We start from the raw sequence: 16200 nt of genomic DNA, 5'->3' as shown, positions 1-16200 counted from the left end.
AGACACACACAGACACACACACACACAGACACACACACAGACACACACACACACAGACACACACACACAGACACACACACAGACACACACACACAGACACACACACACACAGACACACACACAGACACACACACACAGACACACACAGACACACACACGACACAGACACAGACACACACACACAGACACACACACAGACACACACAGACACACACAGACACACACACACACAGACACACACACAGACACACACACACACAGACACACACACACAGACACACACACAGACACACACAGACACACCGCCACCAGCACAGTCTCACCGCAGAGTCTCCGAACCAGCGGCTCAGTGTAGCTGTCGCGGTCACAGCCACGGAGTGACGAGCGGTCGGCCAGCAGCCGCACGGAGGCCGAGATGGCCCTGGGGACACCGGCACCACCGGCACCACCGGCACCATCACCAGCACCACCACCACCAGCACCACCACCACCACCGTCACCACCACCACCACCAGCACCGGCACCACCACCACCACCGTCACCACCACCACCACCAGCACCACCACCACCGTCACCACCACCACCAGCACCACTACCACCAGCACCACCACCACCAGCACCGTCACCACCACCACCAGCACCACCACCACCACCACCGGCACCGTCACCACCACCACCAGCACCACCACCACCACCACCGGCACCGTCTCCGTCTCCACCGCCACCGCACAGCTCCAGACGCAGCGCCGGGAACAGCGGCACCGGACCAGCGCCACGCACGTGGAGCACCTGGTGGTGGTGGTGGTGGTGACGTACACCTGGGGCAGAGCAACAACAACAACAACGTGAGTGAGTGAGTGACTGAGTGATTGAGTGAGTGACTGAGTGAGTGAGTGACTGAGTGAGTGACTGAGTGAGTGAGTGACTGAGTGACTGACTGAGTGAGTGACTGAGTGTCTGAGTGAGTGACTGAGTCGGTGACTGAGCGACTGAGTGAGTGACTGAGTGACTGAGTGAGTGACTGACTGACGGAGTGACTGACTGAGTGGGTGAGTGATTGAGTAACTGAGTGAGTGACTGAGTGAGTGACTGAGTGATTGTGTGAGTGACTGAGTGAGTGACAGAGTGAGTGACAGAGTGAGTGACTGAGTGAGAGAGTGACTGAGTGAGTGACTGACTGAGTGACGGAGTGACTGAGTGAGTAACTGACTGAGTGAGTGACTGAGTGAGTGAGTGAGTGATTGAGTGAGTGACTGAGTGACTGAGTGAGTGACTGAGTGACTGAGTGAGTGACAGAGTGAGTGACTGAGTGAAAGTGACTGAGTGAGTGACTGAGTGAGTGAGTGACTGAGTGACTGAGTGAGTGACTGAGTGACTAAGTGAGTGACTGAGTGAGTGAGTGAGTGACCACGTGAGTGAGTGAGTGAGTGACAACATGAGTGAGTGACGTGAGTGACAATGTGAGTGAGTGACAACGTGAGTGAGTGAGTGACCACATGAGTGAGTGAGTGACTACGTGAGTGAGTGAGTGACTACGTGAGTGAGTGACAACGTGAGTGAGTGACCACGTGAGTGAGTGAGTGACCACGTGAGTGAGTGAGTGAGTGACAACGTGAGTGAGTGAGTGAGTGACAACGTGAGTGAGTGACTACGTGAGTGAGTGAGTGAGTGACAACGTGAGTGACTACGTGAGTGAGTGAGTGAGTGACAACGTGAGTGAGTGAGTGACCACGTGAGTGAGTGAGTGAGTGACAACGTGAGTGAGTGCGTGAGTGACAACGTGAGTGAGTGAGTGAGTGACAACGTGAGTGAGTGAGTGACAACGTGAGTGACAACGTGAGTGAGTGACAACGTGAGTGAGTGAGTGACTACGTGAGTGAGTGACAACGTGAGTGAGTGAGTGAGTGACAACGTGAGTGAGTGACAACGTGAGTGAGTGAGTGAGTGACAACGTGAGTGAGTGACTACGTGAGTGAGTGACAACGTGAGTGAGTGAGTGAGTGACCACGTGAGTGAGTGAGTGACAACGTGAGTGAGTGAGTGACAACGTGAGTGAGTGAGTCAGTGACAACGTGAGTGAGTGAGTGACAACGTGAGTGAGTGAGTGACAATGTGAGTGAGTGACAACGTGAGTGAGTGAGTGAGTGACAACGTGAGTGAGTGAGTGACAACGTGAGTGAGTGAGTGAGTGACAACGTGAGTGAGTGAGTGAGTGACAATGTGAGTGAGTGACAACGTGAGTGAGTGAGTGACAACGTGAGTGACAACGTGAGTGAGTGACTACGTGAGTGAGTGAGTGAGTGACTACGTGAGTGAGTGAGTGAGTGACAACGTGAGTGAGTGAATGACAACGTGAGTGAGTGAGTGACAACGTGAGTGAGTGAGTGACAACGTGAATGAGTGAGTGAGTGAGTGACAACGTGAGTGAGTGACTACGTGAGTGAGTGAGTGAGTGACAACGTGAGTGAGTGAGTGACTACGTGAGTGAGTGACAACGTGAGTGAGTGAGTGACAACGTGAGTGAGTGACTACGTGAGTGAGTGACTACGTGAGTGAGTGAGTGAGTGACAACGTGAGCGAGTGAGTGAGTGACAACGTGAGTGAGTGAGTGACAATGTGAGTGAGTGACAACGTGAGTGAGTGAGTGACAACGTGAGTGAGTGAGTGACAACGTGAGTGAGTGAGTGACAATGTGAGTGAGTGAGTGACGCGTTCATTCCAACTCAACAGTAACAGTCACGGGCTCCTCACAAGAGCAGCGGAACTAGGGGGTACCCAGGGTCTCAGCACTGGTCCTCACAAGGTCAGCAGGACTAGGGGGTCCCCAGGGTCTCACCACGGGTCCTCACAAGGGCAGCGGGACTAGGCGGGTACCCAGTGTCTCAGCACTGGTCCTCACAAGGGCAGCGAGACTAGGGGGTACCCAGTGTCTCACCACTGGTCCTCACAGAGACCCGGGTCCTCACAAAGGCAGCAGGACTAGGGGGTGCCCAGGGTCTCAGCACTGGTCCTCACAAGGTCAGCAGGACTAGGCGGACCCCAGGGTCTCACCACTGGTCCTCACAAGGGCAGCGAGACTAGGGTGGTCCCCAGGGTCTCACCACTGGTCCTCACAAGGGCAGCGAGACTAGGGGGTCCCCAGTGTCTCAGCACTGGTCCTCACAAGGGCAGCGGAACTAGGGGGTCCCCAGTGTCTCAGCACTGGTCCTCACAAGGGCAGCGGAACTAGGGGGGTCCCCAGTGTCTCACCACTGGTCCTCACAAGGACAGCGGGATTAGGGTGGTCCCCAGTGTCTCAGCACTGGTCCTCACAAGGGCAGCGAGACTAGGGGGTCCCCAGTGTCTCACAACTGGTCCTCACAAGGGCAGCGAGACTAGGGGGGTCCCCAGCGTCTCACCACTGGTCCTCACAAGGGCAGCGAGACTAGGGTGGTACCCAGGGTCTCACCACTGGTCCTCACAGAGTCCCGGGTCCTCACAAGGGCAACAGGACTAGGGTGGTCCCCAGGGTCTAACCACTGGTCCTCACAAGGGCAGCGAGACTAGGGGGTACCCAGTGTCTCAGCACTGGTCTCAGCACTGGTCCTCACAAAGGCAGCAGGACTAGGGGGTACAAAGTGTCTCACCACTGGTCCTCACAAGGGCAGCGAGACTAGGGGGTACCCAGTGTCTCAGCACTGGTCCTCACAGAGTCCTGGGTCCTCACAAAGGCAGCAGGACTAGGGGGTACCCAGTGTCTCACCACTGGTCCTCACAAGGGCAGCGAGACTAGGGGGTACCCAGTGTCTCACCACTGGTCCTCACAAGGGCAGCGAGACTAGGGGGTACCCAGGGTCTCACCACTGGTCCTCACAAGGGCAGCGAGACTAGGGGGTACCCAGGGTCTCACCACTGGTCCTCACAAGGGCAGCGAGACTAGGGGGGTCCCCAGCGTCTCACCACTGGTCCTCACAAGGTCAGCGGGACTAGGGTGGTACCCAGGGTCTCAGCACTGGTCCTCACAAGGGCAGCGAGACTAGGGGGTCCCCAGTGTCTCACAACTGGTCCTCACAAGGGCAGCGAGACTAGGGGGGTCCCCAGCGTCTCACCACTGGTCCTCAGAAGGTCAGCGGAACTAGGGGGGTCCCCAGTGTCTCACCACTGGTCCTCACAAGGGCAGCGAGACTAGGGGGGTCCCCAGTGTCTCACCACTGGTCCTCACAAGGGCAGCGGAACTAGGGGGTCCCCAGTGTCTCAGCACTGGTCCTCACAAGGGAAGCGAGACTAGGGGGTACCCAGGGTCTCAGCACTGGTCCTCACAAGGGAAGCGGGACTAGGGTGGAACCCAGTGTCTCAGCACTGGTCCTCACAAGGGCAGCGGGACTAGGGTGGTACCCAGTGTCTCACCATTGGTCCTCACAAAGGCAGCGGAACTAGGGGGGTCCCCAGTGTCTCAGCACTGGTCCTCACAAGGGCAGCGGGACTAGGGGGTCCCCAGTGTCTCACCACTGGTCCTCACAAGGGCAGCGGAACTAGAGGGGTACCCAGTGTCTCACCACTGGTCCTCACAAGGGCAGCGAGTCTAGGGGGTCCCCAGGGTCTCACCACGGGTCCTCACAAGGGCAGCGGAACTAGAGGGGTACCCAGTGTCTCACCACTGGTCCTCACAAGGGCAGCAGGACTAGGGGGCACCCAGGGTGTCAGCACTGGTCCTCACAGAGTCCAGGTCCTCACAAGGGCAGCGAGACTAATGGGTACCCAGGGTCTCACCACTGGTCCTCACAAGGACAGCGAGACTAGGGGGGTACCCAGTGTCTCAGCACTGGTCCTCACAAGGGCAGCGAGACTAGGGGGTACCCAGTGTCTCAGCACTGGTCCTCACAAGGGCAGCGAGACTAGGGGGTACCCAGGATCTCAGGACTGGTCCTCACAAGGGCAGCGAGACTAGGGGGGTCCCCAGTGTCTCACCACTGGTCCTCACAAGGGCATCGGAACTAGCGGGGTACCCAGTGTCTCAGCACTGGTCTCAGCACTGGTCCTCACAAGGGCAGCAGGACTAGGGTGGTACCCAGGGTCTCAGCACTGGTCTCAGCACTGGTTCTCACAATGGCAGCGAGACTAGGGTGGTACCCAGGGTCTCACCACTGGTCCTCACAAGGGCAGCGGAACTAGGGGGTACCCAGTGTCTCAGCACTGGTCCTCACAAGGGCAGCGGAACTAGGGGGGTACCCAGTGTCTCAGCACTGGTCCTCACAAGGGCAGCGAGACTAGGGGGTACCCAGTGTCTCAGCACTGGTCCTCACAAGGGCAGCGGAACTAGGGGGGTACCCAGTGTCTCAGCACTGGTCCTCACAAGGGCAGCGGAACTAGGGGGGTCCCCAGTGTCTCAGCACTGGTCCTCACAAGGGCAGTGGAACTAGGGGGTCCCCAGTGTCTCACCACTGGTCCTCACAAGGGCAGCGAGACTAGGGGGTACCCAGGGTCTCAGCACTGGTCCTCACAAGGGCAGCGGGACTAGGGTGGTCCCCAGTGTCTCAGCACTGGTCCTCACAAGGGCAGCGAGACTAGGGGGTACCCAGGGTCTCACCACTGGTCCTCACAAGGGCAGTGGAACTAGGGGGTCCCCAGTGTCTCACCACTGGTCCTCACAAGGGCAGTGGAACTAGGGGGTACCCAGGGTCTCAGCACTGGTCCTCACAAGGTCAGCAAGACTAGGGGGTCCCCAGGGTCTCAGCACTGTTCCTCACAAGGGCAGCGAGACTAGGGGGTCCCCAGTGTCTCACCACTGGTCCTCACAAAGGCAGCGGAACTAGGGGGTACCCAGGGTCTCACCACTGGTCCTCACAAGGACAGCGAGACTAGGGGGTACCCAGGGTCTCAGCACTGGTCCTCACAAGGGCAGCGGAACTAGGGTGGTCCCCAGTGTCTCAGCACTGGTCCTCACAGAGTCCAGGTCCTCACAAGGGCAGCGAGTCTAGGGGGTACCCAGTGTCTCAGCACTGGTCCGCACAAGGGCAGCGAGACTAGGGGGGTACCCAGTGTCTCACCACTGGTCCTCACAAGGGCAGCGGAACTAGGGGGGTCGCCAGTGTCTCAGCACTGGTCCTCACAAGGGCAGCGGAACTAGGGGGTCCCCAGTGTCTCACCACTGGTCCTCACAGAGTCCCGGGTCCTCACAAGGGCAGCAGGACTAGGGTGGTTACCCAGTGTCTCACCACTGGTCCTCACAAGGGCAGCAGGACTAGGGGGTACCCAGTGTCTCACCACTGGTCCTCACAAGCGCAGCGGAACTAGGGGGTCCCCAGTGTCTCACCACTGGTCCTCACAAGGGCAGCGAGACTAGGGTGGTCCCCAGGGTCTCAGCAGTGGTCCTCACAAGCGCAGCGGAACTAGGGGGTCCCCAGTGTCTCACCACTGGTCCTCATAAGGGCAGCGAGACTAGGGTGGTACCCAGTGTCTCACCACTGGTCCTCACAAGGGCAGCGAGACTAGGGGGGTACCCAGGGTCTCACCACTGGTCCTCACAAGGGCTGCGGAGCTAGGGGGTACCCAGAATCTCACCACTGGTCCTCACAAGGTCAGCAGGACTAGGGGGTCCCCAGGGTCTCAGCAGTGGTCCTCACAAGGGCAGCGGGACTAGGGTGGTACCCAGTGTCTCAGCACTGGTCCTCACAAGGGCAGCGGGATTAGGATGGTACCCAGTGTCTCAGCACTGGTCCTCACAAGGGCAGCGAGACTAGGGGGTCCCCAGTGTCTCACCACTGGTCCTCACAAGGGCAGCGAGACTAGGGGGTACCCAGGGTCTCAGCACTGGTCCTCACAAGGGCAGCGGAACTAGGGGGTACCCAGTGTCTCACCACTGGTCCTCACAAGGGCAGCGAGACTAGGGGGTACCCAGGGTCTCACCACTGGTCCTCACAAGGGCAGCGAGACTAGGGGGTACCCAGTGTCTCAGCACTGGTCCTCACAAGGGCAGTGGGACTAGGGTGGTACCCAGGGTCTCACCACTGGTCCTCACAGAGTCCCGGGTCCTCACAAGGGCAACAGGACTAGGGTGGTCCCCAGGGTCTCAGCACTGGTCCTCACAAGGGCAGCGAGACTAGGGGGTACACAGGGTCTCAGCACTGGTCCTCACAAGGGCAGCGAGACTAGGGTGTTGGTGGTTGTGGTTGTGATGGTGTTTGTGGTGGTGTTTGTGTTTGTGGTTGTGTTGGTGGTGGTGGTGGTGGTGGTGGTGTTTGTGTTTGTGGTTGTGTTGGTGGTAGTGGTGGTGTTGGTGTTGGTGGTTGTGATCGTGTTTGGGGTGGTGGTGGTGGTGTTTGTGTTTGTGGTTGTGTTGGTGGTTGTGGTTGTGATGGTGGTGTTTGTGGTGGTGGTGTTTGTGGTTGTGATGGTGTTGGTCGTTGTGGTAGTGGTGGTGTTGGTGGTTGTGTTTGTGGTTGTGTTGGTGGTTGTGGTTGTGATGGTGTTTGTGATGGTTGTGGTTGTGATGGTTGTGTTTGTGCTGGTTGTGTTTGTGGTGTTTGTGTTTGTGATGGTTGTGTTTGTGATGGTTGTGTTTGTGATGGTGGTGTTTGTGGTGTTTGTGATGGTTGTGTTTGTGATGGTGTTTGTGTTGGTGGTTGTGTTGGTTGGGTTTGTGTTGGTGTTTGTGATGATGGTGTTTGTGTTGGTGTTTGTGTTGGTTGTGTTTGTGTTGGTGTTTGTGATGATGGTGTTTGTGTTGGTGTTTGTGTTGGTTGTGTTTGTGTTGGTGTTTGTGATGATGGTGTTTGTGGTGTTGGTGTTTGTGATGGTGTTTGTGATGGTTGTGGTTGTGATGGTGGTGTTGGTGCTCACCGTGCCAGCCTGGTGTGCACGCTGCCCTCACGGACACGGTGAGCGTGCCCGGCACTTCGGCCCGGCGCTGGCCGCAGTCGAACGCCGAGACGGAGACTCGGAGATCGGTGCCAGCGCAGAGCGGAGCGGACACCCTCACGTTGCCTGCCGGGGAGAGACACGGAGAGACACGGGGAGACACGGGGAGACACGGGGTGAGACACGGGGTGGAGACACGGAGAGAGACACGGGGGGGAGACACACAGAGCGGAGCGGACACCCTCACGTTGCCTGCCGGGGAGAGACACGGAGAGACACGGGGAGACACGGGGAGACACGGGGAGACACACAGAGCGGAGCGGACACCCTCACGTTACCTGCCGGGGTGGAGACACGGGGAGACACGGGGAGACACGGAGAGAGACACGGGGTGAGACACGGAGAGAGACACGGGGTGAGACACGGAGAGAGACACGGAGAGAGACACGGGGGGAGACACAGAGAGAGACACGGGGGGAGACACACGGAGACACGGGGAGACACGGAGAGAGACACGGGGGGGTGAGACACGGGGAGAGACACGGGGGGGAGACACACAGAGCGGAGCGGACACCCTCACGTTGCCTGCCGGGGAGACACGCGGAGACACAGAGACACGGGGTGAGACACGGGGTGATACACGGGGAGACACACGGGGTGAGACACGGGGTGAGACACGAGGAGAGACACGGAGACACACGGAGAGAGACACACGGGGTCAGACACGGGGTGAGACACGGGGAGACACACGGGGTGAGACACGGGGTGAGACACGGGGTGAGACACGGGGTGAGACACGGGGTGAGACACGGGGAGACGCCCCACCTCCTGTATTCCACAGAGGTCCAGGTGGTAGCAGTCTAGCACCTGACAAAGGAGTGGCAGCCTCTCCTCGACAGTGAGCATTGGAGTGGCCACTCACCCAATCACTCACCCACTCACCCACCCACTCACCCACCCACTCACCCACTCACCCACCCACTCACCCACTCAGCCACTCACCCACCCACTCACCCACTCACACACTCACCCACTCACCCACCCACCCACTCACCCACTCACTCATCCACCCACTCACTCACCCACCCACTCACTCACCCACTCACTCACTCACTCACCCACTCACCCACTCACCCACTCACTCACTCACTCACCCACTCACTCACCCACTCACTCACTCACTCACCCACTCACCCACTCACCCACCCACTCACCCACTCACCCACCCACTCACCAACTCAGCCACTCACCCACCCACTCACCTACTCACCCACCCACTCACCCACTCAGCCACTCACCCACCCACTCACCCACTCACACACTCACCCACTCACCCACCCACCCACTCACCCACTCACTCATCCACCCACTCACTCACCCACCCACCCACCCACTCACTCACTCACCCACCCACTCACCCACTCACCCACCCACTCACTCACCCACCTACCCACTCACTCACCCACTCACTCACCCACCCACCCACCCACTCACTCACTCACCCACCCACTCACCCACTCACCCACCCACTCACTCACCCACCTACCCACTCACTCACCCACTCACTCACCCACCCACTCACTCACTCACTCACCCACCCACTCACACACTCACTCACCCACTCACTCACTCACTCACCCACTCACTCACTCACCCACTCACTCACTCACCCACTCACTGACCCACTCACTCACTCACCCACTCACTCACCCACTCACCCACCCACTCACTCACCCACTCACTCACCCACCCACCCACTCACCCACCCACTCACCCACCCACTCACTCACCCACTCACTCACTCACCCCCTCACTCACTCACCCACCCACTCACTTACCCACCCACTCACTCACCCACCCGCCCACCCACGCACTCACCCACTCACCCACTCACCAACACACTAACCCACCCACTCACCCACTCACCCACTCACCCACCCACTCACTCACCCACCTACCCACTCACTCACCCACTCACTCACCCACCCACTCACTCACTCACCCCCTCACTCACTCACCCACCCACTCACTCACTCACCCACTCACTCACTCACCCACTAACTCACCCACTCACTCACCCACTCACTCACCCACCCACTCACTCACCCACTCACTCACCCACCCACCCACTCACCCACCCACTCACCCACTCACTCACCCACTCACTCACTCACCCCCTCACTCACTCACCCACCCACTCACTTACCCACCCACTCACTCACCCACCCACCCACTCACTCACCCACTCACTCACCCACTCACCCACTCACCCACCCACTCACCCACTCACTCACCCACTCACCCACCCACCCACCCACTCACTCACTCACCCACTCACCCACTCACCCACTCACCCACCCACTCACCCACTCACCCACTCACCCACTCACCCACCCACTCACCCACTCACTCACCCACTCACCCACCCACTCAACCACTCACTCACTCACCCTCTCACTCACTCACTCACCCTCTCACTCACTCACTCATCCACCCACCCACTCACTCACTCACTCACCCACCCACTCACTCACTCACCCACCCACTCACTCACCCACTCACCCACCCACCCACTCACCCACCCACTCACCCACTCACCCACCCACCCACTCACCCACCCACCCACCCACTCACCCACCCACCCACTAACTCACCCACCCACTAACTCACCGTCCATGTCTATAGTGAAGGGAGAATCTGGTGTGAGGATCTCGTAGCCGCAGATTTGGCCAAACTGCGGTGAGCAGTCCGCATCGGTGGCTTCCATCCGCGCTATCACCGCACCCTGATCGCCATGGTGACCATCACCATGCTGATCACCATGGTGACCATCACCATGGTTACCATCGCCATGGTGATCATCAACATGCTGCTGCTGCTCCTGCTGGCCGCTGCCGTTGCAGCCGGAAGCACCCTGGACAGGCCCCGCCCCCCTGCCGGGCCCCGCCCCCCGGCCGAGCCCCTCCCCTGCCTCCTCCCATTGGTCGGTTCCGGACGCCCCCAGGGTGACGAGGGCCGACACCGCGGTGGGCGAGAAGAGCGGCGAGAACTCGTTGACGTCACTCACGCGCACGCGCAACGTGGCCCTGGTGGGGGTGGGGGTGAGGGTGAGGGTGGGGGAGGGTGGGGGTGTGTCTCTGTGTGTGTGTGTCTCTGTGTGTGTGTCTCTGTGTGTGTCTCTGTGTGTGTCTCTGTGTGTGTGTCTCTGTGTGTGTGTCTCTGTGTGTGTGTCTCTGTGTGTGTGTCTCTGTGTGTGTGTCTCTGTGTCTCTGTGTCTCTGTGTGTGTGTGTGTGTGTCTCTGTGTGTCTGTGTGTGTCTGTGTCTCTGTGTGTGTCTCTATGTGTTTGTGTGTGTCTCTGTGTGTCTGTGTGTGTGTGTCTGTGTGTGTGTGTCTCTGTGTGTGTGTCTCTGTGTGTGTGTCTCTGTGTGTGTGTCTATGTGTTTGTGTGTGTCTCTGTGTGTCTGTGTGTGTGTGTCTGTGTGTGTGTGTCTCTGTGTGTGTGTCTCTGTGTGTGTGTCTCTGTGTGTGTGTCTCTGTGTGTGTGTCTCTGTGTGTGTGTCTCTGTGTGTGTGTCTCTGTGTGTGTCTCTGTGTGTGTGTCTCTGTGTGTGTGTCTCTGTGTGTGTCTCTGTGTGTCTCTCTGTGTGTGTCTCTGTGTGTGTGTCTCTGTGTGTGTGTCTCTGTGTCTCTGTGTGTGTCTCTGTGTGTGTGTCTCTGTGTGTGTGTCTCTGTGTCTCTGTGTGTGTCTGTGTGTGTCTGTGTGTGTCTGTGTGTGTCTCTGTGTGTCTGTGTGTGTCTGTGTCTCTGTGTGTGTCTCTATGTGTTTGTGTGTGTCTGTGTGTGTCTCTGTGTGTCTGTGTGTGTGTGTGTCTGTGTGTGTGTGTCTCTGTGTGTGTGTCTCTGTGTGTGTGTCTCTGTGTGTCTGTGTGTGTGTCTCTGTGTGTGTGTCTCTGTGTGTCTGTGTGTGTCTCTGTGTGTCTGTGTGTGTCTCTGTGTGTGTCTCTGTGTCTCTGTGTGCGTGTCTCTGTGTGTCTCTCTGTGTGTGTCTCTGTGTGTGTCTCTCTGTGTGTGTGTGTCTCTGTGGGTGTCTCTGTGTGTCTCTCTGTGTCTCTGTGTCTCTCTGTGTCTCGGTGTGTCTCTGTGTGTCTCTCTGTGTGTCTCTCTGTGTGTCTCTGTGTGTGTGTGTTTCTGTGTGTGTCTCTCTGTGTGTGTCTCTGTGTGCGTCTCTGTGTGTCTCTCTCTGTGTGGGGAGCGGTAGTGTAGCGGTTAGCGCTACGCTGCGCTGTGAACCTGGCGACCCGGGTTCGATTCCCGCTCACGGCCAACACCAGTGACGATTATCTGAACCGGTCCCGGGCCTCCCCTAGGTCGACTCAGCCTCAAATGAGTACCTGGTGCGGTGTGTAGTAAACATCGCCACTGGGGAGACAAAGGCGGTCGGGCGTGGTGCTGGCCACCCACCCCCTCGAGTACCGTTTCGGCCTTCATAGGTGCTCGCTAACAGCACTTGCCCCTACAGTCTGTTAAGGCTATATGGGGGATCTTTGTCTTTGTCTTTTTGTCTCTGTGTGTCTGTGTGTGTCTCTGTGTGTCTGTGTATGTCTGTGTGTGTGTCTGTGTGTGTGTCTCTGTGTGTGTGTGTCTCTGTGTGTGTCTCTGTGTGTCTCTGTGTGTGTCTCTGTGTGTGTCTCTGTGTGTGTGTCTCTGTGTGTCTGTGTGTCTCTGTGTGTGTCTCTGTGTGTGTCTCTGTGTGTCTGTGTGTCTCTGTGTGTGTCTCTGTGTGTGTCTCTGTGTGTCTGTGTGTCTCTGTGTGTCTGTGTGTGTGTGTCTCTGTGTGTCTGTGTGTGTGTGTGTCCCCCGTGTGTCTGTGTCTGTGTGTGTCTCTGTGTGTGTGTCTCTGTGTGTGTCTCTGTGTGTGTCTCTGTGTGTGTGTCTCTGTGTGTCTCTGTGTGTCTGTGTGTGTCTCTGTGTGTGTCTCTGTGTGTCTGTGTGTGTCTCTGTGTGTCTGTGTGTCTGTGTGTATCTCTGTGTGTTTGTGTGTGTGTGTCTCTGTGTGTCTCTCTCTGTGTGTCTCTGTGTGTGTCTCTCTCTGTGTCTGCCTACCGGTGAGACATCTTCTGGTGCGTGTGTCTCTCTCCGTCCCCACAGTCCATCGCTTGGACACTGAGTGTGTAGACACTACGTGTCTCACAGTCCAACTCTCTGTGTGTGTGTCTCTGTGTCTCTCTGTGTGAGTCTCTCTGTGTGTCTCTGTGTGTCTCTCTCTGTGTGTATGTGTGTGTCTCTGTGTGTGTGTCTCTCTGTGTCTCTCTGTGTGTCTCTGTGTGTGTGTGTGTCTCTGTGTGTGTGTGTGTCTCTCTGTGTGTCTGTGTGTGTGTGTATCTCTGTGTCTGCCTACCGGTGAGACATCTTCTGGTGCGTGTGTCTCTCTCCGTCCCCACAGTCCATCGCTTGGACACTGAGTGTGTAGACACTCCGTGTCTCACAGTCCAACTCTCTGTGTGTCTCTCTGTGTGTCTCTCTGTGTGTATGTGTGTGTCTCTCTCTGTGTGTATGTGTGTGTCTCTCTCTGTGTGTCTCTGTGTGTCTCTCTGTGAGTCTCTGTGTGTCTTTGTGTGTGTGTGTCTCTGTGTGTCTCTCTGTGTGTCTCTGTGTGTCTCTGTGTGTGTGTCTCTGTGTGTCTCTATGTGTGTCTCTGTGTGTGTGTGTCTCTCTGTGTCTCTCTGTGTGTCTCTGTGTGTGTGTGTGTCTCTGTGTGTGTGTGTCTCTCTCTGTGTGTCTCTCTGTGTGTCTGTGTGTGTGTGTGTCTCTGTGTCTGCCTACCGGTGAGACATCTTCTGGTGCGTGTGTCTCTCTCCGTCCCCACAGTCCATCGCTTGGACACTGAGTGTGTAGACACTCCGTGTCTCACAGTCCAACTCTCTGTGTGTCTCTGTGTGTCTCTCTGTGTGTATGTGTGTGTCTCTCTCTGTGTGTATGTGTGTGTCTCTCTCTGTGTGTATGTGTGTGTCTCTCTGTGAGTCTCTGTGTGTGTCTCTCTGTGTGTGTCTCTGTGTGTCTCTGTGTGTGTGTGTGTCTCTGTGTGTGTGTGTGTCTCTGTGTGTGTCTCTCTCTGTGTGTCTGCCTACCGGTGAGACATCTTCTGGTGCGTGTGTCTCTCTCCGTCCCCACAGTCCATCGCTTGGACACTGAGTGTGTAGACACTCCGTGTCTCACAGTCCAACTCTCTCTGTGTGTGTCTCTGTGTGTCTCTGTGTGTGTGTGTGTCTCTGTGTGTGTGTCTCTCTGTGTGTGTCTCTCTGTGTGTCTCTGTGTGTCTCTGTGTCTCTGTGTGTGTCTCTCTGTGTGTCTCTCTGTGTGTCTGTGTGTGTGTGTGTCTCTGTGTGTGTCTACCGGTGAGACATCTTCTGGTGCGTGTGTCTCTCTCCGTCCCCACAGTCCATCGCTTGGACACTGAGTGTGTAGACACTCCGTGTCTCACAGTCCAACTCTCTCTGTGTGTGTCTCTGTGTGTCTCTGTGTGTGTGTGTGTCTCTGTGTGTGTGTCTCTCTGTGTGTGTCTCTCTGTGTGTCTCTGTGTGTCTCTGTGTCTCTGTGTGTGTCTCTGTGTGTCTCTGTGTGTGTGTGTGTCTCTGTGTGTGTGTGTGTCTCTGTGTGTGTCTCTCTCTGTGTGTCTGTCTACCGGTGAGACATCTTCTGGTGCGTGTGTCTCTCTCCGTCCCCACAGTCCATCGCTTGGACACTGAGTGTGTAGACACTCCGTGTCTCACAGTCCAACTCTCTCTGTGTGTCTCTCTGTGTGTCTCTCTGTGTGTCTGTGTGTGTGTGTGTCTCTGTGTGTCTGCCTACCGGTGAGACATCTTCTGGTGCGTGTGTCTCTCTCCGTCCCCACAGTCCATCGCTTGGACACTGAGTGTGTAGACACTCCGTGTCTCACAGTCCAACTTGCCAGCGACACGTAAAGAACCTTCCCCAGTGGTGCCGTTCAGCAGCAAGACGCGGAACGGAGCACTCGCACTGTGGAGCCGGAAGCCACAGATCTCACCTGGGGGACAGGGGGAGACAGGGGGACAGGGGGACAGGGGGAGAGACAGGGGGACAGGGAGACAGGGAGACAGGGAGAGAGACAGGGAGACAGGGGGACAGGGAGAGAGACAGGGGGACAGGGAGAGAGACAGGGAGAGAGACAGGGGGACAGGGAGACAGGGAGACAGGGAGAGAGACAGGGAGACAGGGGGACAGGGAGAGAGACAGGGGGACAGGGGGAGAGACAGGGGGACAGGGAGACAGGGAGAGACAGGGAGACAGGGAGAGAGACAGGGGGACAGGGGGAGAGACAGGGGGACAGGGAGACAGGGAGAGACAGGGAGACAGGGAGAGAGACAGGGGGACAGGGGGAGAGACAGGGGGACAGGGAGACAGGGAGAGACAGGGAGACAGGGAGAGAGACAGGGGGACAGGGAGACAGGGGGACAGGGAGACAGGGAGACAGGGAGAGAGACAGGGGGACAGGGAGAGAGACAGGGGGACAGGGAGACAGGGGGACAGGGGGAGAGACAGGGGGGGGGGACAGGGAGACAGGGGGACAGGGAGAGAGACAGGGGGACAGGGAGAGACAGGGAGAGAGACAGGGGGACAGGGGGAGAGACAGGGGGACAGGGAGAGAGACAGGGGGACAGGGAGACAGGGGGACAGGGAGAGAGACAGGGAGACAGGGGGACAGGGGGAGAGACAGGGGGACAGGGAGAGACAGGGAGAGAGACAGGGGGACAGGGAGACAGGGAGACAGGGAGAGAGACAGGGAGACAGGGGGACAGGGAGAGAGACAGGGGGACAGGGAGAGAGACAGGGAGAGAGACAGGGGGACAGGGAGACAGGGAGACAGGGAGAGAGACAGGGAGACAGGGGGACAGGGAGAGAGACAGGGGGACAGGGGGAGAGACAGGGGGACAGGGAGACAGGGAGAGACAGGGAGACAGGGAGAGAGACAGGGGGACAGGGGGAGAGACAGGGGGACAGGGAGACAGGGAGAGACAGGGAGACAGGGAGAGAGACAGGGGGACAGGGGGAGAGACAGGGGGACAGGGAGACAGGGAGAGACAGGGAGACAGGGAGAGAGACAGGGGGACAGGGGGAGAGACAGGGGGACAGGGAGACAGGGAGAGACAGGGAGACAGGGAGAGAGACAGGGGGACAGGGAGACAGGGGGACAGGGAGACAGGGAGACAGGGAGAGAGACAGGGGGACAGGGAGAGAGACAGGGGGACAGGGAGACAGGGGGACAGGGGGAGAGACAGGGGGGGGGGACAGGGAGACAGGGGGACAGGGAGAGAGACAGGGGGACAGGGAGAGACAGGGAGAGA

The 16200-nt window shown here is 58.0% G+C and overlaps 1 protein-coding gene across 5 annotated transcripts in view; it reads right to left on the bottom strand.

Moving 5' to 3' along the window:
• Positions 1-16200, bottom strand: part of LOC116958277 (calsyntenin-1-like) — a 64881-nt gene that overhangs the window by 33440 nt on the left and 15241 nt on the right. For 2 of the 5 annotated variants that reach the window (XM_076056305.1, XM_076056306.1), the window contains exons 3-6: positions 12941-14882; positions 10507-10922; positions 7819-7962; positions 324-818 (exon numbers count right to left, since the gene is read on the bottom strand). In XM_076056305.1, coding sequence (XP_075912420.1) covers positions 324-818; positions 7819-7962; positions 10507-10922; positions 12941-12990 — 1105 coding nt within the window. In that variant the 5' untranslated portion in view covers positions 12991-14882. Of the gene's footprint in view, positions 1-323; positions 819-7818; positions 7963-10506; positions 10923-12940; positions 14883-16200 lie in introns of those variants that run through there. The other 3 variants (XM_076056307.1, XM_076056308.1, XM_076056304.1) reach the window with 3 other exon arrangements.

The sequence above is a fragment of the Petromyzon marinus genome, chromosome 75 (assembly GCF_048934315.1).
Source record: "Petromyzon marinus isolate PM22_M1 ecotype Great Lakes invasive population chromosome 75, UKy_Petmar_22M1.pri1.0, whole genome shotgun sequence".
Lineage (NCBI taxonomy): Eukaryota > Metazoa > Chordata > Hyperoartia > Petromyzontiformes > Petromyzontidae > Petromyzon > Petromyzon marinus.
This window is presented reverse-complemented; position numbering and strand designations above follow the sequence as displayed.